Source organism: Myotis brandtii, unplaced genomic scaffold (assembly GCF_000412655.1).
Source record: "Myotis brandtii unplaced genomic scaffold, ASM41265v1 scaffold744, whole genome shotgun sequence".
Lineage (NCBI taxonomy): Eukaryota > Metazoa > Chordata > Mammalia > Chiroptera > Vespertilionidae > Myotis > Myotis brandtii.
In genome coordinates, this window is record NW_005370965.1 from 1,504,144 (window position 1) to 1,527,772 (window position 23,629).

Genomic DNA, 23,629 nt, shown 5'->3' on the forward strand with positions numbered 1-23,629 from the left:
CACCCCCTACTGGGGATGTGCCCGCAACCAAGGTACATGCCCTTGACTGGAATCGAACCTGGGACCCTTCAGTCCGCAGGCTGATGCTATATCCACTGAGCCAAACCGGTTAGGGCTCTTTTTGCATTTTGAATCTTGTATATGTATTACCGTTTAAAAAGACAGATAAATACAAATACTAAATTCTGGCAGTTCTCTCTCCCCACCCCATCCCCACAACTGCAGAATTGCCTATATTGACTTCAAGTCACAAGCTGATGCAGAGAGAACCTTGGAAGAGAAGCAAGGGACAGAAATTGGAGGGCTTGCCATAGTTCTGGAGCATGTTGGAGAGAAAAATCAAGGCCAAGAAGAGAGGGCCAGGAAGAACAGAAGTTGGAGAGGTAAGCATGCTAAAGCTCTGTAGATGGAGACTTACGAGGGATGTCAATTAGGTTAAGGGCACTTGGCACTTTTAAATACAATTTTCTCCCTGTATCAAAAACATGTAAGTCATCCTCATAATTATATCAAGCTAATGAGCATTTTCCTAGTTAACTGTAACCTTGATGTCTGTAAAAGAAATGGCACTTTGAGCCCTGGCCGGTTTGGCTCTTTTGGTTGAGCATCATGAAATACACTGAGAGGTCCCCAGTTCGATTCCCTGTCAGGGCACATGCCTGGGTTTCTGGCTCGATCTCCAGTTGCGGGCATGTAAGAGGCAGCCAATCTATGTTTCTCTCTCTCTCTTTCTCTCTCTCTCTCTCTCTCTCTCTCTCTCTCTCTCCCTCCCTCCCTCCCTCTCCCTCTCCCTCTCCCTCTCCATTCCTTTTTAAAAATTCAATAAAAACATATTAAAAAAGAAATGGGACCTTGAGATACATCAGTTTGGTTTCCCTTTTTGGGTACCCTTAGGCTTCTGTTTGAACAACCTCTTAAACTTGTGGTTTCAGAATTCGATATTTAGTTCTCTTCAGACATTTTATTATTTTTAAGAAGAGTTGTTGTCAGGTTTAAATCAGAAACCCCAAGCCAGTGCCCCTAATCTGATGGGTAAGCATGGTGGCTTATACAGCATTTATAGGAAAAAGCAATATAATTTGTTATGAATGTGTTTTTTTTTTAAATCAAGACATTTCACATAAAAATTGGGATTCCCAGCTTCTTTTGCTACATCAGGAAATCTGGCCACCCTGTGGCTGCAGCCCTACCTGCCTGAAGTCCTACCTGTCTGCAGCCACCTGGAGAGAAGCAGCCGTTTTCTCTTAACTGTGGCATTTGCTGTTTGTGCAGCCTCCACCATTCTCTAAGTTCTCCCTAACTCCAAAACAGTGAACAGCACACTTACACCTTGAAAAAATAGTTAATACTTTTTATTCCAAAGTAGTACTTTCTTCCCTATTAGTAAAATGACATTTTAACATTTCTTATGCATTTATCTCTTTCAAAAAATAGGAAAACAAAAGATAGAACAAGAAAGCCACACATTTCAAGAAAAATGGGAGAGAGCTTATTTCTTTGTGGAGGTAAAAAATGTTCCTATGTGTTTAATATGCAAAGAGAGTCTGTCTGTGTCGAAAGAATATAACCTAAGATGCCATTATGAAACAAACCACAGTAGGAACCTTGTTGGATATACAGAAAAGATGCGTGATAAAAAACTCAATGAACTGAAAAAAAGGTTGAAACTTGAACATGATTTGCTTTTGAATGTGAATAAAATAACTGATGCTGCCATGAAATGTAGTTACGTGTTACGTGAGAAAATTGCCCGGGCATCAAAACCCCTTACAGATGGTGCGTTTATAAAGGAATGTCTACTGAGTGCTGCAGAAATTTTGTGCCCTGAACAGAGACAAGTGTTTGCCAACATAAATCTCACTGGTAATATTGCTGAGCAGCATGTTGCCAATGTGACTGAGAACTTACAGAACACCTTGCAAGAAAAAGTTAAATCATTTGTGGCTTTCTCTATTGCAGCTCATGAAAGCACTTATATAAATAACGCCCCCCAGTTAGCTGTATTTATTCGCGGTGTTGATGAAACTTTTGATGTGACTGAGGAACTTTTGGACATGGTACCCCTGACGGGCACAACATCAGGAAATGACTTATTTTTATGTGTTGAGAAAAGTCTTAGAAAATTTGATGTAGACTGGTCAAAATTAGTAAGTGTTAGCACAGATGGTAATTCTGCAACGGTTGGTGTGAAGCAACTTGTTACAAAACTTAAGTCTAAAGTGTCAGGGCTTTGCAAAGACACAGAACTTAAATCTGTGCATGGCCTCTTTCTCCAAGAATCCCTCTGTGCTAAAAAGTTACAAATGGATCATGTCATGGACATAGTAATTTACACCATAACGTGGCTGCATTCCCATGGCTCGACCCACAGGAAGTTTAGTGCTTTGTTCAGTGAGTTAGACACACAGTATGGACACCTGACCTACATGGAACTGAAGTGGCTGAGCCGTGGAATGGTGCTAAGGCAGTTTTTTGAACTGTTGGAAGAAATTGACATTTTCATGTCTTCTAAAGGAAAATCTGTGCCTCAGCTTCGTAACAAAGATTGGATCAAAGACCTAGCCTTTTTGGTTGACATTATGACTTATGTAAACATGTTGGATGTTGCTCTGCAAGGGCATTCGCAGATGGTTACACAAATGTACCATGCAGTTCGCTCTTTCCTAGCGAAATTGTGTCTTTGGGAAACTCACTTGGCAAGAAACAATCTGGCCCACTTCCCGACGCTGAGACTAGTTTCTGAAAATGAAAGTGATGGGCTGAACTACATTCCCAAAATTAAAGAGTTGAAGACTGAATTTCAAAAAAGGTTCTCTGATTTCAAACTTTATGAAAATGAACTTATACTGTTCAGCTCACCTTTCTCAATTAATATTAATAATGTGAATGAAGAGCTACAAATGGAGGTTATTGAATTGCAGCACAACACTATATTGAAAACTAAATATGATGATGTTGGAATCCCAGAATTCTTCAAATATCTTGGGAATAGTTACCCTAAATATAAAAATCATTGTGCAAAGATTCTGTCCATGTTTGGAAGTACATATATTTGTGAGCAACTATTTTCTGTTATGACACAAAATAATACTATTGTTCCCAGTTAAAGGATTCAAAAATGAGTTTGCTCCTGCATATTGCTACGAGAGGTCCCCAACCTGACATTGACTGACGGGCATTAGTGAGTAACATCCCATTTTAGATTTCAAATCTGAGGAGTAACAAATTAAAAAACTCTGAATAATTATTTCTATTTCCAAATTACATTTTTCTAATGTCAACTTAAAGCACAATCTCTGGCATCATTTGTTTGTACCTTATAACATAAAATAAAGTTTGATTATACCCTGGCAGTTTATTTCTCCTATGCTTTGCCTTTCTGGTCCCTAGAATTATACAAGTATATAAACCTCTGCCCTAAAAGTAGCCACATATTTTCCTAAAGGCACTCATGAGCCAAGGATGTGAACCAGAGTCAGCTGGAGAGAATGAATGTTCAGATGCCTAGAGCATTCCTATCCCCAAGGACCACAGACCTGCGACTGCAATCGTGGGGCTCAGGCCAGACTAACCCCCTTCTACGGACCAAGCTGGTGTGGTATAGCCAATGGGCTTCTTAATCGATGCTTCCATTTTGGATTTGTGCATTTCTAAAATTTCAATATTATTGGTCAGCTTACAGTCGGTTGTGGCTGGCCCAGGAGTCATTCTGCCTCCTACAGGCAGGGATGGAAATGCCCTTGTATTGGGGCCACCCTGAAGGGATGCAGAATGGATGTTGATGTGTGTAAGAGCTTATGAGCATTTTTCCAGGGAGAAGGCCCATAACTGCAATTGGGACTTGACTGCTCATTGCTGCAGAAACTACTTAAGCAATTAGTTTAATTATAGCAGTCATATATATACATATATATGTATATGTATATATATATGTATGCATATATATTATTTATATTTAGAGACTATAAGGAAATAAAGGGAAATTCCTACAATCTCATCAACCAGAGGTAAGCCCTATAAATATTTAGGCATGTTTTCTTTTAGTTTTCTATGCATTATTTTATATGGCGGAGTATACAGTGGAACCTCATTTCTTGAACTTAATTCTTTCCAGAAGGCTGTTCGAGAAGTGATTTGTTCTAAAACCAAATCATTTTTTCCCCACTAGGAATAATGTAAATTGAATTAATTGTTCCAGATTCCCAAATGATTCCCTGGATGTTTTGTTGTTGTTTTGTTATTCCTCACCTGAGGATATTTTTCCCATTGATTTTTAGAGAGAGTGAAAGAGGGCGAGAGAGAGAGAAACATCAATGTGAGAGAGACACATTGATTGGTTGCCTCCCACACAAGCCCCCAACAAGGGCCAGGGATGGAGCCTGCAACTGAGGTATGTGCCGTTGACTGGAATCAAACCAGACCCTTCAGTCCACAGGCCTACGCTCTATCCACTGAGCTATACCTTTCTTATATACAGTACATGTATAGTGCACTGTTTAATCTATAAATAAATACTTTTTTTAAATTTATGGAAACAACCCCAACTAGCCTTAAATGAATTTTTCATGTATCTCTGCCTTAGGAATGCTATCACCAGCTAACTGCTTTTCCTTTATCCAATCAACAACAGTTTTTCTACCTATTCCATTACCTGTGATTGTTGTTTTGGGATCACTTTCACACCCTTTAGCAACATTTGCATTCTTGATAGTCTATGTTTTAAAATTGTGCTAAACAAAAGCATTCTCTCCTTTGTTTGCTGCCTGATAGATGCTTTTTGTCATGCTGAGGTATCAGCATGAAAGGGTTGTCAGGTCAAAAACTGAAGTTTTGGTCTACAACTGAGACATTTTTTCTGTGAACAACTTGGTCAAGAACCGTATTGTTCAAGATGAGAGATGTTCGGAAACCGAGGTTTTAATTTTTTTTAATCTCTGGCCAGTATGGCTTAACTGTTTGGAGTGTTGTCTGTGTACTGGAAGGTTGCCAGTTTGATTCCCAATCAGGGCATATACAGGAAGCAACCAATTGATTTGTGTCTCTCACATCGATGTTTCTATCCCTCCCTTTGTCCCTCTCTAGAAATTTAATTTAAAAAAAAAACCGCCCTAACCAGTTTGGCTCAGTGGATAGAGTGTCGACCTGTGGACTCAAGGGTCCCAGGTTCGATTCCGGTCAAGAGCATGTACCTTGGTTGCGGGCACATTCCCAGTGGGGAGTGTGCAGGAGGCAGCTGATCGATGTTTCTCTCTCATCGATGTTTCTAACTCTCTATCCCTCTCCTTTCCTCTCTGTAAAAAATCAATAAAATATATTTAAAAAATAATAATTTTTTAGCCCTGGCCTGGTAGCTCAGTTGGTTGGAGTGTCATCCTGATGCACCAGGGTTGCAGGGTTTGGTCTGGGTTCGGGCACATGCAGGAGTCAGCCAGTGAATGCATGGATGGGTAAAGCAACAGGTCGATGTTTTTCTCTTTCTCTCTAAAATAAATTTTTTAAAAATATATTTTATTGATTTTTTACAGAGAGGAAGGGAGAGAGATAGAGAGTTAGAAACATCGATGAGAGAGAAACATCGATCAGCTGCCTCCTGCACATCTCCTACTGGGGATGTGCCTGCAAACAAGGTACATGCCCTTGACCGGAATCGAACCTGGGACCTTTCAGTCCGCAGGCCGACGCTCTATCCACTGAGCCAAACTGGTTTCGGCTAAAATAAATTTTTTATTTTTCAATTATAGTTGATTACAACATTATTTTAGTTTCAGGTGTACAACCCAGTGATTAGACATTTATATAACTCACAGTAATCACCCTAATCTAATATCCATCTGAAACCATATGTATTTATTACAATATAATTGGCTACATTCCCTATGCTGTACTTCAAAGATTTTTTAAAAATTAATATTTAGAGAAAGGAAAGGAGAGAGAGAAAGAAACATCAATTGGTTGCCTCCCACACACGCCCAGACCGTAGATTGAACCCACCACCTTTCAGTGTACGGGATGACACTCCAACCAACTGAGCCACACCGACCAGGACCCTGTGCTATACTTTCAATCTCTGACTATTCTGTAGCTACCAATTTATACTATTTATTATTTTTTAAATTTAAACTTTTTAAAAATATATATTTTATTGATTTTTTTACAGAGAGGAAAGGAGAGGGATAGAGAGTTAGAAACATCGATAAGAGAGAAACATCGATCAGCTGCCTCTTGCACACCCCCTACTGGGGATGTGCCTGCAAACAAGGTACATGCCCTTGCCCGGAATCAAACCTGGGACCCTTCAGTCTGCAGACTGACGCTCTATCCACTGAGCCAAACTGGTTTCGGCTAAAATAAATTTTTTAAAAATATATTTTATTGATTTTTTACAGAGAGAAAGGGAGAGGGATAGAGAGTTAGAAACATCGATAAGAGAGAAACATCGATCAGCTGCCTCTTGCACACCCCCTACTGGGGATGTGCCTGCAAACAAGGTACATGCCCTTGCCCGGAATCAAACCTGGGACCCTTCAGTCTGCAGACTGACGCTCTATCCACTGAGCCAAACTGGTTTCGGCTAAAATAAATTTTTTAAAAATATATTTTATTGATTTTTTACAGAGAGAAAGGGAGAGGGATAGAGAGTTAGAAACATCGATAAGAGAGAAACATCGATCAGCTGCCTCTTGCACACCCCCTACTGGGGATGTGCCTGCAAACAAGGTACATGCCCTTGCCCGGAATCAAACCTGGGACCCTTCAGTCTGCAGACTGACGCTCTATCCACTGAGCCAAACTGGTTTCGGCTAAAATAAATTTTTTAAAAATATATTTTATTGATTTTTTACAGAGAGAAAGGGAGAGGGATAGAGAGTTAGAAACATCGATAAGAGAGAAACATCGATCAGCTGCCTCTTGCACACCCCCTACTGGGGATGTGCCTGCAAACAAGGTACATGCCCTTGCCCGGAATCAAACCTGGGACCCTTCAGTCTGCAGACTGACGCTCTATCCACTGAGCCAAACTGGTTTCGGCTAAAATAAATTTTTTAAAAATATATTTTATTGATTTTTTACAGAGAGAAAGGGAGAGGGATAGAGAGTTAGAAACATCGATAAGAGAGAAACATCGATCAGCTGCCTCTTGCACACCCCCTACTGGGGATGTGCCTGCAAACAAGGTACATGCCCTTGCCCGGAATCAAACCTGGGACCCTTCAGTCTGCAGACTGACGCTCTATCCACTGAGCCAAACTGGTTTCGGCTAAAATAAATTTTTTAAAAATATATTTTATTGATTTTTTACAGAGAGAAAGGGAGAGGGATAGAGAGTTAGAAACATCGATAAGAGAGAAACATCGATCAGCTGCCTCTTGCACACCCCCTACTGGGGATGTGCCTGCAAACAAGGTACATGCCCTTGCCCGGAATCAAACCTGGGACCCTTCAGTCTGCAGACTGACGCTCTATCCACTGAGCCAAACTGGTTTCGGCTAAAATAAATTTTTTAAAAATATATTTTATTGATTTTTTACAGAGAGAAAGGGAGAGGGATAGAGAGTTAGAAACATCGATAAGAGAGAAACATCGATCAGCTGCCTCTTGCACACCCCCTACTGGGGATGTGCCTGCAAACAAGGTACATGCCCTTGCCCGGAATCAAACCTGGGACCCTTCAGTCTGCAGACTGACGCTCTATCCACTGAGCCAAACTGGTTTCGGCTAAAATAAATTTTTTAAAAATATATTTTATTGATTTTTTACAGAGAGAAAGGGAGAGGGATAGAGAGTTAGAAACATCGATAAGAGAGAAACATCGATCAGCTGCCTCTTGCACACCCCCTACTGGGGATGTGCCTGCAAACAAGGTACATGCCCTTGCCCGGAATCAAACCTGGGACCCTTCAGTCTGCAGGCCGACACTCTATCCACTGATCCAAACCGATTAGGGCTTAAGTTTAAATGTCTTAATCCCTTCACCTTTTTCACCCATCTCCTGAAACCCCTCCCCTCTGGCAACTGTCAAAATGTATATGAGTCTGTTTCTGTTCTGCTTGTTAATTTCATTTTCTAGATTCCACATTACTGAAATCATCTGGCATTTGTATTTCTGAGTGATTTACTTCAAGGGCTGAATTTATTTGATTTTGCCAGTCAGGGTGAGTTCTCTTGGCTTCGCAGGAGCCACAGGGTTGATTTCCAGGGGTGAGATCCCCCTTTCATCCTGCCAGGTTCTGCGAAGGCCAGAGAAACCCTGCTGTCCTGGGAAGGAGCGACAGATCATGTCTGATGACAGCCTCCCAGCAGAAGTCCTGGAACCACTAAGGAGCATGAAGAAGCTCAGCTGGATCGGCCCCACTGAGCAAAGAGAAAGATGGGGGTGAGGGAGGTGGGTGAGGGGTGGGGAGGGACGGACTGGTGCTATGAGGGCTTTGATTCTAAATACATGGCTCCTGTCTTGGCCTGGCCCACACTGCTCCCTGAAAGGCTTCCATTTCCCTTGTTGCCTTGTCCGTGTGATCCCTTATTCTCCCCTACAAGTTAAATCTACCACTCCTCATTCTCATTTGGTAACTTCACCTTCTAAATAAACGCTATTTGAGAAGAACCCTTTCACCCTCCCTTCCTGTTCGCATTTATACGCTTACCTGGGGTTGCACACCTCCAGCCTCCTCCCTTCCTGTCCTAAGGTACCTTCTTCCTGTGCTTGGCAGGTCCCTGCCCTGTGCTTACCTCTCCCCTGCTCTTCAGGGCTTTCCTCTATCCTCTATCTCCCTGTACTTTGGGGATTTTTGTTTGTACTGGCTCCTTCCACCAATATCTGAACATGCCCACGTCTCTGGCATACTCCTTTTCATTTCCTAATTAAAACCAAAATTTTAAGTTAGGAAACACATTCACGTTATTCAAAATTCCGCAGGTACTTATCGATAGGTCTCCTACCCCTCCCCTGGCCCTCAGTTCCCCTGGATGGAAGTAACCAGTATGACTGGTTTCTTTTATCCCTCCACTGTTGTGCATGAACAAGGAATTATGTTTACATTATTTTTCCCACCTATTTTTTTACACATAAAACAGGTTATACACATTCCCCTGTACTTTGCTTTTTTTCATTTAACGCTATCTTGGAGATCGTTCCATTTGAATAACAAAGAGCTGCTTCCTTAGTTTTACAGCTGTAGTTATGTATACCATAAAAAAAATGTATTTCACCAGTGTCTCAAGTTAACTAGCTCCTCAGACAGATGGACCCACAGTTGTAGTGGCTCAACAGAGTAAAAGTGTATTTCTCAGTCATGCCACAGTTCAGAGCAGTGTTGAAACCGGACACAATGGTTCCGAGGCTGCCTGTCACTACTTGAGCCAAATTAAGCAGGAGACAGAGTTGAATCATTTATGAGTGTTTATTTCAATACTGCTGGCAAGAAAATAAAAAAAAATGAAAAAATAAATCAATATTGCTGGCAGTATGGGGAGAGCAGTTGGTCACCCTGGAAATTCTGCTCTGACCCCTCTCATCAGTTGGCTGATTATATACGAATGAGGGAGAAGATAACTACACGTAGCTCCGAGCTGCAAGTGTAACATGGAACGGAGAGCGTAGGGCCTGCAGTCCAGCCTTCAGGAGCTCAAAGTCCGATAACAAGGTGGCTAATCTATGATGTTGTTACAAACAGCTCAGCCTGTTCCTGGGACTGGAGAATGGTTAGCATTCCTGAGGCAAACGTCAGGGTCCGGGCACAGCGACCAAATCAAAGCACATCTTGTCCTTGATCTGTTCTCAAAATGTATTTCTTTTCTGAGTAATGGGCCCATCAAGACATCTTATCCTTGTTTCATCCTCTCATTTCCCAGGGTCTGTAAGAAAACTTATCTATTATTAGTAAGGTGAATAATGATTAAACTGTGTCTCTACTTTTTTAAAATATATTTTTATTGATTTCAGAGAGGGAGAGGGAGAGAGCGATAGAAACATCAATGATGAGAGAGAATCATTGACGGGCTGCCTCCTGCACACCCCCTACTGGGGATTGAGGCTGCAACCTGGGCATGTGCCCTTGACTGGAATCGAACCCAGCCCCTTCAGACCGCAGGCTGATGCTCCATCCACTGTGCCAAACCAGCTAGGTGCCCTTCCCTACTATCAGTGTTGCCAGTCTGGTGGCCGTCCATGTGATCATGTAGGGACCTAGGCTCCCTCCCTTGTGTGCCTCTATCCTGTTCTGGGTCATTGACAATCTCCTCATCCAGAGAGTGGACAGGAAAGAACAAGTAGGATCCAATATTCAGCCCAGAATGGCCTGGACTTTTGAAGGGCCACTACTTTTGGCTAGAACTTGGTGAAATGACCACAACTCTAGTCTCAAGGGAGCCTGGGAATGTACCCAGCTCCACATCCCAGAGGAGGAACGGGTGGGATGAGCAGCTGGTGGGTCTCTGATGCCACTAGTGTCCTGTTCATGCTGCCGTGTTTTCCAAAGAATCCAAACAAGCCTTTCTCTCCATCTGCGTCCGCCTTCTAGGTCCTGTTCTTTTTCCATTTACAGCCTGCCTCTAGTCTCTCCATCTATAATCACTTCTCCTTCAAAACACCCTTCACCCAACAGTCCAAGTGACCAAATAATAAAACAAAACAAACCCAAATTAGGTCACATTACTTCCCTGCTTAACATTCTCCAATGATTCCCTACATCATTTGTAATAAAACCCAAACTCCTCTAACAGCCCAGTTAAAAATGGGCAAAGAAACAAGACTCATAGATGCAGAGGACAGACTGAAGGTTACCAGAGAGAAAGGGGCGGGGGGTAAAGGATTGGGAGAAGAAGGTGAGATTAAGAAGTACAAATTGGTTGTTAAAAATTGTCATGGGGCTGTGAAATCAGCATAGGGCCCTTCCCTACTATCAGTGTTGCCAGTCTGGTGGCCGTCCATGTGATCATGTAGGGACCTAGGCTCCCTCCCTTGTGTGCCTCTATCCTGTTCTGGGTCATTGACAATCTCCTCATCCAGAGAGTGGACAGGAAAGAACAAGTAGGATCCAATGTTCAGCCCAGAATGGCCTGAATAGGGAATAGAGTCAATGATATTGTAATAACTATGTATGGTGCCAGTTGGGTACTGGAAACATTGGGAGAACACTTTTTTGTAAAGTACTAGAGGCCCGGTCCACAAAATTTATAAACTGGGGGGCGGGGGGGGGGGGCTCAGCCTGGCCTGCACCCTCTGGCAGTCCGGGACCCCTCACTCCTTACTGCCCTCCTGCTCGCTGCTCCACGGAGGTTGAAGAGGCTCCCACCACCGCTGCTGAACTCGCCAGCCGTGAGCCCGGCTTCTGGCTGAGGGGCGCTCCCCCTGTGGGAGTGCACTGACCACCAAGGGGCAGCTTCTGCATTGAGCATCTGCTCCCTAGTGGTCAGTGCGTGTCATAGTGACCAGTTGTTGCACCCTTCATCTGCCATTCGGTCGACTGGCATATTATGCTTTTATTATATAGGATGTGATTGTCTAACTACTATGTTGTTTTCCTGAAACTAATACAAAATAATAATGAATGTAAACTATTTGAAAAAAGTAGGCCAAGGACTTCAATGGACATTTCCCAACAAAGTAGTACAAATGGCCAATAAGCATATGAAAAGATGTTCAACGTCTATGATCGTTGGGGGAAATGCAAATCAAAATTTTGATGAGATACCACCTCACCTTCATAAGGATGGCAACTAAAACAACAGCAACAACAAACAGAAAGTAAGTGTTGGAGAGGATGTGGAGAAATGGAACCCTGGCACTGTTGGTGGCAACATAAAATGGTGCAGCTGCTGTGAAAAACAGTATGGTGATACCTCAAAAAGTTAACAATGGAGCTATCAGCCTGGCCAGCGAGGCTCAGTGGTTGAGCATTGATCTATGAACCAGGAGGTCACAGTTCAATTCCTGGTCAGGGCACATGCCCAGGTTGTAGGCTCGATCCCCAGTGTGGGCGTGCAGGAGGCAGCTGATTGACATTCTCATTGATGTTTTTATCTCATTCTCTCCCTTCCTCTCTGAAATCAATAAGAAAATATGTATATTCTTAAAAATAGAGCTATTATATGATCCAGCAATTCCACTTCTGGGTATATATTCAAAAGAATTGAAAGCAGAGTCTCAAAGAGCATACTCATGTTAGCAATAGCTAAATGTGTCTATCAATGGATGCATGGATAAGCAAAATGTGATATCTCCATACAATGAAATATTATTCAGCCTTAACACTGATTTTATTTTATTTTTATTTTATATTCAGTCTTTAAAAGGAAGAAAATTCTGACACATTCTACAGCATGGATGAACCTTGAGAACATTATGCTAAGTGAAATAAGCCAGTTACGTACAGTGTGATTCCACTTATATGAGATATATAGAGTGGTCAAAATCATAGAGACAGGAAGTAGAATGGTGGTTGCCAGGTCTGTGGGGAGCGGGAAGGGGAGTTGTTATTTAATGGGTATAGAGTTTTAGCTTTACAAGATAAAAAAAAGTTCTGGTCCTAGTTGGTTTGGCTCAGTGGATAGAGCTTCAGCCTGCAGACTGAAGGGTCCTGGGTTCAATTCCGGTCAAAGTCACATGCCCGGGTTGTGGGCTCGATCCCCAGTGGGAAGCGTGCAGGAGGCAGCTGATCAATGATACTCTCTCGTCATTGATGTTTCTATCTCTCTCTCCCTCTCCCTTCCTCTGAAATCAATAAAAATATATATTAAATAAATAAATAAATAAGTTAAAAAGATTAAAAAAAAACAGTTCTGGACAGCCCTGGCTGGGTTGCTCAGTTGGTTAGAGCATCATCCCAATTCACCAAGGTTGCAGGTTCAATCCCCGATCAGAGCACATACAAGAATCAATCAAGGAATGCATAAATAAGTGAAACAACAAATCTCTCTTTCCAATTCCTCTCTCTCTAAAATCAACCAATCAAATTTTAAAAAGTTCTGGACATTTTGATAGACAATTGGATAAAGATGTGTTCCATATATATAATGGAATACTACTCAGCCATAAGAAAAGATGAAATACTGCCATTCGTGACAACATGGATGGTTCTTAAGAATATAGCTTGCTAAGCGAAATAAGTCCAAAAAAAGTGAAGAACTGTGATTTCATATGTGGAATATAAAACTGAAAGCACAAATGAACAAATGAGACAAACAAAAACTTATAGGTACAGACAATAATATGGTGATTACCAGAGGGAAAGGGTTGTGGAGGTAGTAAAGGGTAAAGGGGGTCAAATATATGGTGATGGAAGATGGCTTGACCTTGGGTAGTGGGCACACAATGATGTATTATAGAATTGTACACTTGAAACCTATGTAATTTTATTAACCAATGTCACCCCAATAAATTTAAATATTTTTTCCAAATGTATTTTTATTGATTTCAGAGAGGCAGGGTGAGGGAGAGAGAGAAACATCAATGAAGAGAGAGAATCATTGATCGACTGCCTCCTGCAGGCCCCACGCTGGGGATCAAGCCCACAACCTGTGCCCTGACCGGGAATGAACCGTGACTTGACCTCCTGGTTCATAGGTCGACGCTCAACCACTGAGCCATGCCGGCTGAGCTAAATAATTTTTATTTATTTATTTTATTTTAATTTATTTGGGGGGGGCTAAATAATTTTTAAAAAGTTCTGGAGATGGATGACAGTGATAGTTGTGTAATATTACAAATGTATTTCATACCATTGAACTGTACATTTAAAAACAATTAAATATGGCAAATTTTATGTATATTTTACCACAATAAAAAATTTTTGGAAAAAAGACAAAACTTGCCCTAGCTGGTTTGGCTCAGTGAATAGAGTGTCAGAATGCGGACTGAAAGGGCACATGCCCAGGTTGCAGGCTTAATCCCCAGTGGTGGGTGTGCAGGAGGCAGCCGATCAGTGATTCTCTCATCATTGATGTTTCTATCTCTCCCTCTCCCTTCCTCTCTGAAATCAATAAAAATATATTTTTAAAAAAAAGACAAAACTAAATTCACCTACCATGGGACTACAAAGCCCTATGTAATAGAGGCTCTCGTGTCTCCTCGATTTCTTTTCCATTTTGCTCCTCACTGCATGCCCAATACTTGTCTTCTTTCTGTGCTTTGAGTCCTTTAATGTAGCTGTTTCCACTGCCTGGAATGCTCCTTTCCAGATCTGACCACTCAGGTCCAAGTTTAAATGTTGCCACCTCAGAAAAGTCTGTCTTGACCCATCTTCCCCAAACCCCCAATCAACCCCTATCACTCTTTGTTTCCACTTATGTGATAATCTTACCCCCAAATGTTGTATCCTTCTTGGTGCATCATATCAGGAGGCATGTCATGTCCATCTGCCTCATTCCTGGGGATGTTAACTTTGATCATTTGGTTAAGATGATTTTCATCCGGTTTCTTCATTATAAAATTAGTCGTTTATCAGTATCTTATGGGGAGATACTTTGAGACTCTCTATCCTTTTCTTATAATTTTCCTCACTGATCGAATTGTAGCAACTATTGCTGATTCTTGCCTTAAACCCTTATTCCTGGGTATTTGCCAAACAGTAAATTTATTGGACTTTTACCATAAATAAGGCCTTTCCTTCAGGGAGAGACTCTGGCAAAGGCCAGACACCAGGGGAATAGGGGGGTGGGGGGGGGGGGGGGGGGGGGGCCTTAAAGGTCTCTGGGCTCCAAAGGCTCCTCGCCATGCTTGAGGGTCAGCCTTTTGAAGAGATACTTGCCCAGCTCAGCCTGGGGGCCGGCAGCCTGCAGAGGTGAGTCAAGAGGTCGCCCATCTTCTTGATGAGTTTCACCTGCTCATCCAGGAAGTGGGTCTCCAGGAAGTCACAGAGATGAAGGTCGGTGCCAGTAGAACCCAGGGCATGCAGCTCAAAAGGGGCCTGGTTCAGGTTCCTCTTTAAGGCCATGGTCGCTTCCGTGGCATCCTGAATTTTGCCCGACTCATCTTGGGAAGGCTCCAGCACATTCTGGAAGAGAATGGGGCCACTGCACTGGTTTTGCATCTTTAAGAGATGCTCAGTGCCCTTGCACTTCTCCACCAGCTCCCGGAAGAAGTAGCCAGGCCCTCGAGAGCCACATTGTCGCTGTTGAAATAGAAGCCCAGAGAGAGGTAGGTGTAGGAGGCCCACAGATACAGGTTGGCCCGGCGGTTGACGGCAGCCTCCACCTCCATGGAATAATTCTGACAAATTTGAGAGCCCATGCTGACTCCTGACCAGGGCACAGCACCAGCAGCCTGCTGGCCACACCCCCAAGCTACATATAGGGTCCCATCTTCCCCCTGTAGGGTCCCCATCCTCTCCAGCTTCCCAGCAGAAGGTAAGCAGAGACAAGCATGATCAGGAGCCCTGGGAGACTGAGCAAAGGCCCAACAAAGGGAAGAAGTGGGAAATAGCAGTAATGGGGCTCCTGAGGCAGGACCAGCTCTGCCACCTGCACCATAATTTGGGGGACTAGTGCAAAATTAAAATGCAGGGCTCCTGTGCAACACTGTTATGGTTTTACACATAAGAAACCGTACAGTTTAAATCAATCCCAGGGCCCTTCCAAGTGTGAGTCACACGCCCACGAAGCCACGCCTGCGGCACCTTAGAGTTCAGGTTCTGAAGAAAGCACTGCGCTGAGCCTGGAGAGGCCCAGCAGCCTTCACCCAGCGCAGGCCCTGGGGCTGCACCGGAACTAGGAATCGCCTCAACGCTGCCACCTGCTGGCCAACCAGGGCCACTGCATTTCTCTTCAGCAAGAAGGACCCTGAGCAAGCAGTAAAACTGGCATAGTGATCGCCAGGTCGTCCAGCCTTTCCTTTCACTGAAGGGAAATCAGCACCCCCACCCCCATCCCCTCCTTCCCAGAACAGGGTATTCTGTCTGAGGTCACCTCAGTGATGATGGCAGCACTTACTTGTCTGTTCTTTACAATCCCTCAAAGATGATACCCCCATTTAGATGAGAAAATGAAATTAAGAATTTGAGCTTTCTGACCCAGTGAGACTTGACCTATGAACCAGGAGATCACAGCTGGATTCCCGGCCAGGGCACATGCCTGGGTTGCGGCTCAATACCCAATAGGGGGCGTGCAAGAGATAGCTGACCAATGATTCTTGTCATTGATGTTTCTCTCCCTCTTCCTCTCTGAAATCAATAAAACTATATATTAAAAAAAAAAGAATTTGAGCTTTCTTTTTTATTTTTTTATTTTTATTGATTTCAGAGAAGAAGGGAGAGGAAGAGAGAGATAGAAACATCAATGATAAGGGCGAACATTGATCAGCTGCCTCCTGCACGCCCCCTCCTGGGGACCCAGCGGCAATCCAGGCATGTGCTCTTGACCAGAATCAAACCCGGGACCCTTCAGTCCGCAGGCCAGTGCTCTATCCACTGAGCCAAACCAGCTAGGGCTGAGCTTTCTTTTTAAAACATTTTTATTGATTAAAAAAAAATTTTTTTTTAAGAGAGAGAGAAAGGGACAGGGATAGACAGAAACATTGATGGGAGCATAATCTATCGGCTGCCTTCTGCACTATTGGGGATTGAGCCAAAATCTGGAATGGAACCAGTGACCTCTTGCTTTCTGTGTAGATGCTCAAACGCTGAGCCACACTGGTGGTTTGAGAATTTGAGCGTTTTGGCTATTGTGGTTATCTCCCATGACCCGTCTCTGTTGTCTAGCCACTCCCCTGATTATTCTTGGATACCCACTGTCCCAAGTACCAACCCACCTGAGCCTGGGGGCAGGGTGGTGGCTCAGGTCCACACTTATCAGCACAGTCCCATTACCTGGCTTCAGGGTCGGCCTATAACTCAAGGGCAGTGGAGTAGACTTTCTTTTTAGCTGGGGTAGCTGGGAAGGATATTTCTAGCTCCCTCCTGACTCTAAGATATATAGACATGAGGTTTATTGCTTGAACCACAACAAGATGCATTTTGCCACAATGATGAAAGCTGGTTTGAGCATGAAGCTGACATGGAGAAGTGGGGGAAGAAAGACACAAAACAGAGTCCAGGATGATATCTTTGAGCTGCTGGATCAAGCCAGTCCTGACGTGCTGAGTCAGGGTGCCAGCACTTTGCAGTACTGGGAGCCAGTGAATCCCCTTGAGTATGAAAACAGTTTTGAGCAGCTGCAATGAAAGGTGTCTCATGCATAAGTCTTTCAAACCTCTATCTGAGTCTCTAGCTCCCTCTGCTGTGGATCTTCTTCCTCGACCTGGATCCAGAGTCTTTAAGTCCCTCTGTCTCCCCTGAGTCCTCAACAGGGCACCAGCCCTCTCTCCAGGGCCTTTGTACAGCTGTTGTGCCTGCCCAGGACACTCTCCCCTCCCCTTATGGTCTCTACCTAAATGACATCTCCTCGATAAGGCTCTTCCTGACTCCAGGTCACTCCAGAAACATCTGCTGAGCTCCTGCTCTGCCAGGCAGCGGGCGAAGCCCAGCTCCCCATGGGGAGCTCTGGAGCTGCTGCTGATCTCATGGGAGGCAACAGGCATCAAATGGCCACACTCATGTCCTCAGATGAGAGAAATGAGACCTGGACTTGGAAGTGAGAGTGTACCTGGGTGAATCCGGAGATTTCAAAGAAAGCCATGAGGCTGGAAAGCAGAGGGGGGAAGCTGGAATAGATCTCACTGTCCTGGAGTGTGGCGATGCTGAGGAGGGCTGGGATTCTGGATGTATTGTGAAGGTCGTCAATTGGCCTTCCATGTTTGCCAAGCTACCTCTGATTCAGCTTCCGCTGTAGGCCTCCAAATAATGGTCATGGTTCATGCATTTCTCCTTGAACTTTATATATTTTTATATCCAATTTGTTATTGCGATATCATTCATATGCCATAATAGTCACCTTTTATTTTTAATCCTTACCTGAGGATATTTTCCCATTGATTTTTTAGAGAGAGTGGAAGACAGAGGGAAAAAGAGAGAAAAACATCAGTGTGAGAGAAACACATCGATTGGTTGCCTCCTGCACAAACCTCTGACCAGGGCCCGGGCCAGGGAGGAGCCTGCAACCAAAGTACGTGCCCTTGATCGGAATTGAAACCGGAACCCTTTCGTCTGCAGACCGAAGCTCTACCCACTGAGCCAAACTGGCTAGGGCTATTTATTTATTTTTTTTAGTCACCCTTTTAGAGTGTCAACATAAAAAAGTCTGAGCCTGTGGAGAAGTTTTATGAGTTTATTTGAGCCAAACGGACGACATACTGGGGAGGCTCCAGAAAATAACAGTTTAGCAGCTTTTTGTATGCACTTGAAATTAAGGAGGGAAAATAAGGGAGATCACATGGAGGTGGGAAAGCAAGGCAGGGATTGGATTATAGGATAGTTAATTATGTAATAATTATGTGCTGTTGAGGTGGTTATTTCAAAAGTGTGTTAACCTAGATGCACAGAAACAATGGACAGGGCTTGTTTAAGGCCAAGATAAACCTTTTACTAAAAAGTTGTGGGCCTGCCCTGGCCAGTGTGGCTCAGTTGTTTAAGTGTGATGCCATCCACCCTGAGGTCCCTGGTTCAATTCCTGGTCAGGGCACATGCCCGGGTTGCAGGCTGGATCCCCAGTAGGGGGCATGCAGGAAGCAGCCCATCAATGATTTTCTCTCATCATTGATGTTTCTATCCCTCTCTCCCTCTCCCTTCCCTCTCTCTAAAAATCAATAAAAAACATATTTAATAAACAAAGTGATAGATATGGGCTGTGACTATTCACCATGAGCTGCCCAGTTAGGAGTTTATGATCAGACCATTCTGTGAGGTTACTTTCCACAGAACCCTTTTTTCAACCACAAAAGTGTACAATTCAGCCTGACCGGTGTGGCTCAGTGGTTGAGCATCAACCTATGAACCAGGGGGTCATGGTTCAATTCCCGGTCAATTATATATTTATATATTTTTTATTGATTTCAGAGAGAAAGGGAGAGAGAGAGAATCATTGATTGGCTGCCTCCTGCAGGCCCCCTACTGGGGATCGAGCTCGCAACCCGGGCATGTGCCCTTGACTGGAATCAAACCCAGGACCCTTCAGTCTGCAGGCCGATGCTCTATCTGCTGAACCAAACCAGCTAGGGCATGTAAACGTTTTTATATGGACATATGATTTAATTTCTCTTGGGTATATACATAGGAATGGATTTGTGGGATTATATGGTAACTCTGTTTAACCATTTAAGGAGCTGCCAGACTATTTTCCAAAGAAGCTGCACTGTTTTACATTTCTTCTTCTTTTTTTTTAATATATTTTATTGATTTTTTACAGAGAGGAAGGGAGAGAGACAGAGAGTTAGAAACATCGATGAGAGAGAAACATCGATCAGCTGCCTCCTGCACATCTCCCACTGGGGATGTGCCCGCAACCAAGGTACATGCCCTTGGCCGGAATCGAACCTGGGACCCTTCAGTCCGCAGGCCGACGCTCTATCCACTGAGCCAAACCGGTTTCGGCTGTTTTACATTTCTACTAGCACAGTATAGGGTACGGATTTCTCCACATCCCCACCAACACTTCTTTTGTTTTGTTTGTTTGTTTTGTTAATCCTCACCCAAGGATATTTTTCCATTGATTTTTAAAGAGAGTGGAAGAGAGGGGGAGAGACAGAGAGGGAGAAACATGGATGGGAGAGACACATCGATTGGTTGTCTCCTGCACACACCTCCACTGGGGCCGGGGATGGAGCCTGCAACCGAGGTATGTGCCCTTGACTGGAATGGAACCCGGGACCCTTCAGTCTTGGGCTGACACTTTATCCACTGAGCCAAACTGGCTAGGGCTTTTTTTTTTTCTTTTTCTTTTAATAATAACCATCCTAACGGGTGTGAGGTATAAATGATCTTTTAAAAGTTCAGGTTTCTGAATTTTCAAGGCTGAGGTCCAGACCCTCAGCTACTTTCAACCTCACCTTCTTTCAATCCTCTGCACAGGAGGGCAGATGGAGGACTGGACAGGAACAGAAGCTGAGGCCCAGGCGGGGAACAGTGGGGATTCAGGAAAGACAGTCCTTTGCTGCGAAGCCTGCTCCCACTCAGGCAAGGTGGCCATGGGCTGGGGTTAGATTGGAGGACCTAGAGCAGATGCCCTGTTCTCTGGAGTATCTGTGATACCACACTGCCTGGAATACCCACCAGAGTTCCTGGGACCTCCCTGGCTTATCCTGACATTCCTCCAACAACTCTAAGCCATCATTCATGGAATCAGCATTTATTGAGCACCAATCATTTGCTGACACTGTGTAGAGGATGAATTCCACATGACTGCATGAAGCATACTCACCCATAACCCATAACCGTTGATTTAAAAACCAGGTGTGTGCAGTGTGGTGGATTATGCTACAGGTGCCAGGGAGGCTGGCGTTGGGGAGGCTGGTTCAGAGTTGCTGCATTGATCCAGGCAGGAAATGAAGGCTTAAATGGAAGTAGTGGGCAGAGTAGTGGACGGATCCCAAAGACATCCGAAGGCCAGGCCTTGGGAAGCCCCTGCTGTGGGAGTTGAGGGAGAGGTTGGGTCTAAGGTAACATCTGGCTCTTGACACAGAGGGCTGGCGGCTGTGTCTCATTTAACGAGTATGAAAAATGGCAGTTCGGGTGGAAGAAGCTGTGACGTTCAGTTTGTGATGTTCTGAATGTGAAGAGTTACAGAACACCAAAGGGAGCTTTCTGGATCCCAGGAGGCAAGTTGTTCCTGGAGAGGAACACCATTTGGGCACCATGGGGGGACAGGGCAGCTCTCCACTGGGAGGTGGAGCCACGGCTGCTGCCAGAGAAGGTGCCCCAAGCAGAGGGCAGGAGGTAGGGGTATATACAGAAGGAGTTGAGACCACAGAGTCAAGGGCATTATCCAAGGCGGGAACTTACAGGGTGGAGGAAGGGAAAGGAGGCAGGGGAAACGTTCCATGGAGGACACGGTCAAGGAAAAAGCCACAGAGAGGTGCAGAAAGAGAAGGTTCACAAGTGTCCTTTGGGCTAGCAACCAAGAGGGTGTTGGGGTCCTGAGAGGGACTGGCAGCAACTTTTCTCCTCTTCCCTGCAGCTTGCTGTGGTGAAGGACAAGAGAAGGAAAAGAGGAGGAGGGTGAGGGTGAGGGTGAGGGTGAGGATGAGGCGGAGAGAGGCTCCCCTGTTCCCAGTGAAAGAATACAGTGGGGCCTTGACTTACGAGTTTAATTCGTTCCATGATGGAGCTCATAACTTAAATTACTCGTATGTCAAATCAAGAAGTGAACAAGTGAGACATGTGATGCTGGGCTGATGTGGCGTTCACTGTGACGTTCGCTGCGCCAACTAGCGGTGGGGTATCTGAAGCTGGTTCGTAACCTGAATTTTAGCTCGCAACTCAAAGCAAAAAATCGGCCGAGAGACGGCTCGTATCTCGAAAAACTCGTTAGTTGGGACACTTGTAAGTCAAGGCCCCACTGTATTGTTTAAGAGCAGTGGTTCTCAACCTCCCTAATGCCTCGACCCTTTAATACAGTTCCTCATGTTGTGGTGACCCCCAACCATAAAATTATTTTTGTTGCTACTTCATAACTGTAATTTTGCTACTGTTATGAATCATAATGTAAATATCTGATATGCAGGATGTATTTTCATTGTTACAAATTGAACATAATTAAAGCATAGTGATTAATCACAAAAACAATATGTAATTATCTATGTGTTTTCCGATGGTCTTAGGCGACCCCTGTGAAAGGGTCATTGGACCCCCAAAGGGGTCGCGCCCCACAGGTTGAGAACCGCTGTTTTAGAGAGCCTCCAGCTTCCCGGGCCTGGAGGGGACAGCTAAGGACCAGGGCTGTCTGCAACTCCACAGGTGGGAACACCCGGGGAGGTCTGCTTTCTCCCCGCGAAGTGGAAAATGGGTAAATGCTGGGGGAGGGGGAGGGCGAGAAGCGAGGATCCCTGGAGAGAAGACAGGGAATAGATGCTGGGGAGATGGCAACCAGAGGCCAGATCCATTTGGAGCTCCTGGAAGGTTTTCCGAGCTGCTGCCGAGCAGTACGGTTAGAATCCCCGGCCTGCGCATAGCAGGCAGGACTCCTCTCCAGCAGGGCCCGGCCTCCTGGAGGGAGAGGGGGAAGCTGACCAGGGGCTGGACTGGGAGGTGCAGCCGGGGAGTCAGGGGCGGTGACTCTGGCCCAGGACCCGCCCTCCGGCAGGCTCAGGGGTCCCTGGTCACTGCACAGTCGGGGAGCTGAGGGCTGAGCCCCGCGACTCTGAGCTTCTCAGGCGCCTCCAGGAGGCCACGGCCAGGTCCTTTCACTGGCGCCCAAGGCCCGGTTTCCTAGTCCCTGGAAAGGGGTCGTCTGTGGGTGGCAGCAACTTTTGTGTCTTAGGTCCCATTGGGCTTCTCAGCAATTCTATTAACCTTGAAACCAATTCCCTGCTTGAACTGTTTGTTTATTTTTAATCCTCACCTGGAGGTATTTTTACCATTTCTTTTCAGAGATTGGAAGGGAGGGAGGGAGTGGGAGAGAAACATCAATGCAAGAGAGACACATGGATTGGTTGCCTCCCACACTAGCCCCGGCTGCCTTTATGCACAGCTCTCCGGAGGCAACTTTAGGCGCGTGGCCCGGGCAGGAATCACCTGCAGACCCGGGGCTAAGGTGGGCCTCCCACTTTGGCGTTGTGAACCCAGGTCTTGGGCTCATCGAGGAAATATGGGCGAATTCCTTTCTCCATGGCAGCCGAGAGGCTAAGCATGAAGTGCGGGGCGGGGATATCGAAAAACTCTGCCGGAGTCGACAGGATCCCGACACACCCGGAGCAAGAGAGGGCCGGTACCCACGGCCCCCCGAGATCGACACACGCGGCGCCAAAAAATGTCCGTCCCAAGGCGCAGGCTCCGCGGAGGGGCGCTTCGGTCACCACGCGCCCACCACCCAATCAACGTCGGCCTTGCACAAAGCGACCCTCCCCCCAGGCCGCCGAAACGGAATCTCCACCCTCTCCTCTGGCGGCTTTGGTCCGCCCACTCCTGCTCAGGCCCCGCCCCGCGACGTCCCCGATAGAGATTCGCAATTGGCTCGTGGGATGAGCGCAAACTCTGGTTGGTTGAAGTGGAGTCACGAGGGCACAGTCGTCGCCTTTCCAGAGGGGATTACTGGGCAGGCTCAGTCTTTCGCCTCAGTCTCGAGCTCTAGCTGGTAGCGAGACGTACGCGCTCCGGTTCTTCAGTACCAGCGGCCGCCATCGACGCCGTTTGGTTCCTCTGGTCACATCTGCGCCACTCACCCGCCACACACTCCACCCTCATAAGCCGCCGCCATGGTGAAGCTCGCAAAGGTAAGAGGCCTTCCTCGCGCAATCACGGACGCCGAGGCCTATTTTCTGAGGAGCGCGCGCGCGGCTCCGCGAGGAGGAGGGCCTGCGCGCCGTCCCAGGCGCATTCGAGGGCGCCATGCTGCGGGAAGTCTCGCGTGAGCAGTGCGGAGGTCTCGCGTTTTTTGGGTACTTTTTTGGCGAGGTGGAGAGCTTGCAGGTGTTGCTGAAACGGCGTGGAAAGACCTCGGGACTGAGCGTAGTCCCGAGGGGGCGCTGCGCCTCGGTAGAGGGATGAGGCCAAACTCCTGGGACCGGTGCGAGCGGGACACCGCCTCCTGACGCACGTGCCTCGGCGGG

General features: G+C 45.5%; 2 protein-coding genes and 1 pseudogene across 3 annotated transcripts in view; 2 read left to right on the forward strand and 1 right to left on the reverse strand.

The window, feature by feature from the left end:
- LOC102246610 (nucleolin) overlaps window positions 1–3,353 on the forward strand; it is a 15,006-nt gene extending 11,653 nt beyond the window's left edge. The window contains exons 9-10 of one of the 2 annotated variants that reach the window (XM_014530598.1): window positions 193–383; window positions 1,435–3,353. In XM_014530598.1, the coding sequence (XP_014386084.1) occupies window positions 193–383; window positions 1,435–3,107 (1,864 nt within the window). In that variant the 3' untranslated portion in view covers window positions 3,108–3,353. Of the gene's footprint in view, window positions 1–192; window positions 384–1,434 lie in introns of those variants that run through there. The other variant, XM_005882965.2, reaches the window with a different exon arrangement.
- Window positions 3,354–14,664: 11,311 nt separating this feature from the next.
- Window positions 14,665–15,226, reverse strand: LOC106724189 (annotated as a pseudogene).
- A 7,858-nt stretch (window positions 15,227–23,084) lies between these two features.
- Window positions 23,085–23,629, forward strand: part of LOC102246301 (nucleolin) — a 12,851-nt gene continuing 12,306 nt past the window's right edge. Inside the window, exon 1 of the mRNA XM_005882964.2 lies at window positions 23,085–23,293. Coding sequence (XP_005883026.1) covers window positions 23,276–23,293 — 18 coding nt within the window. The 5' untranslated portion in view covers window positions 23,085–23,275. The remainder of the gene's footprint in view (window positions 23,294–23,629) is intronic.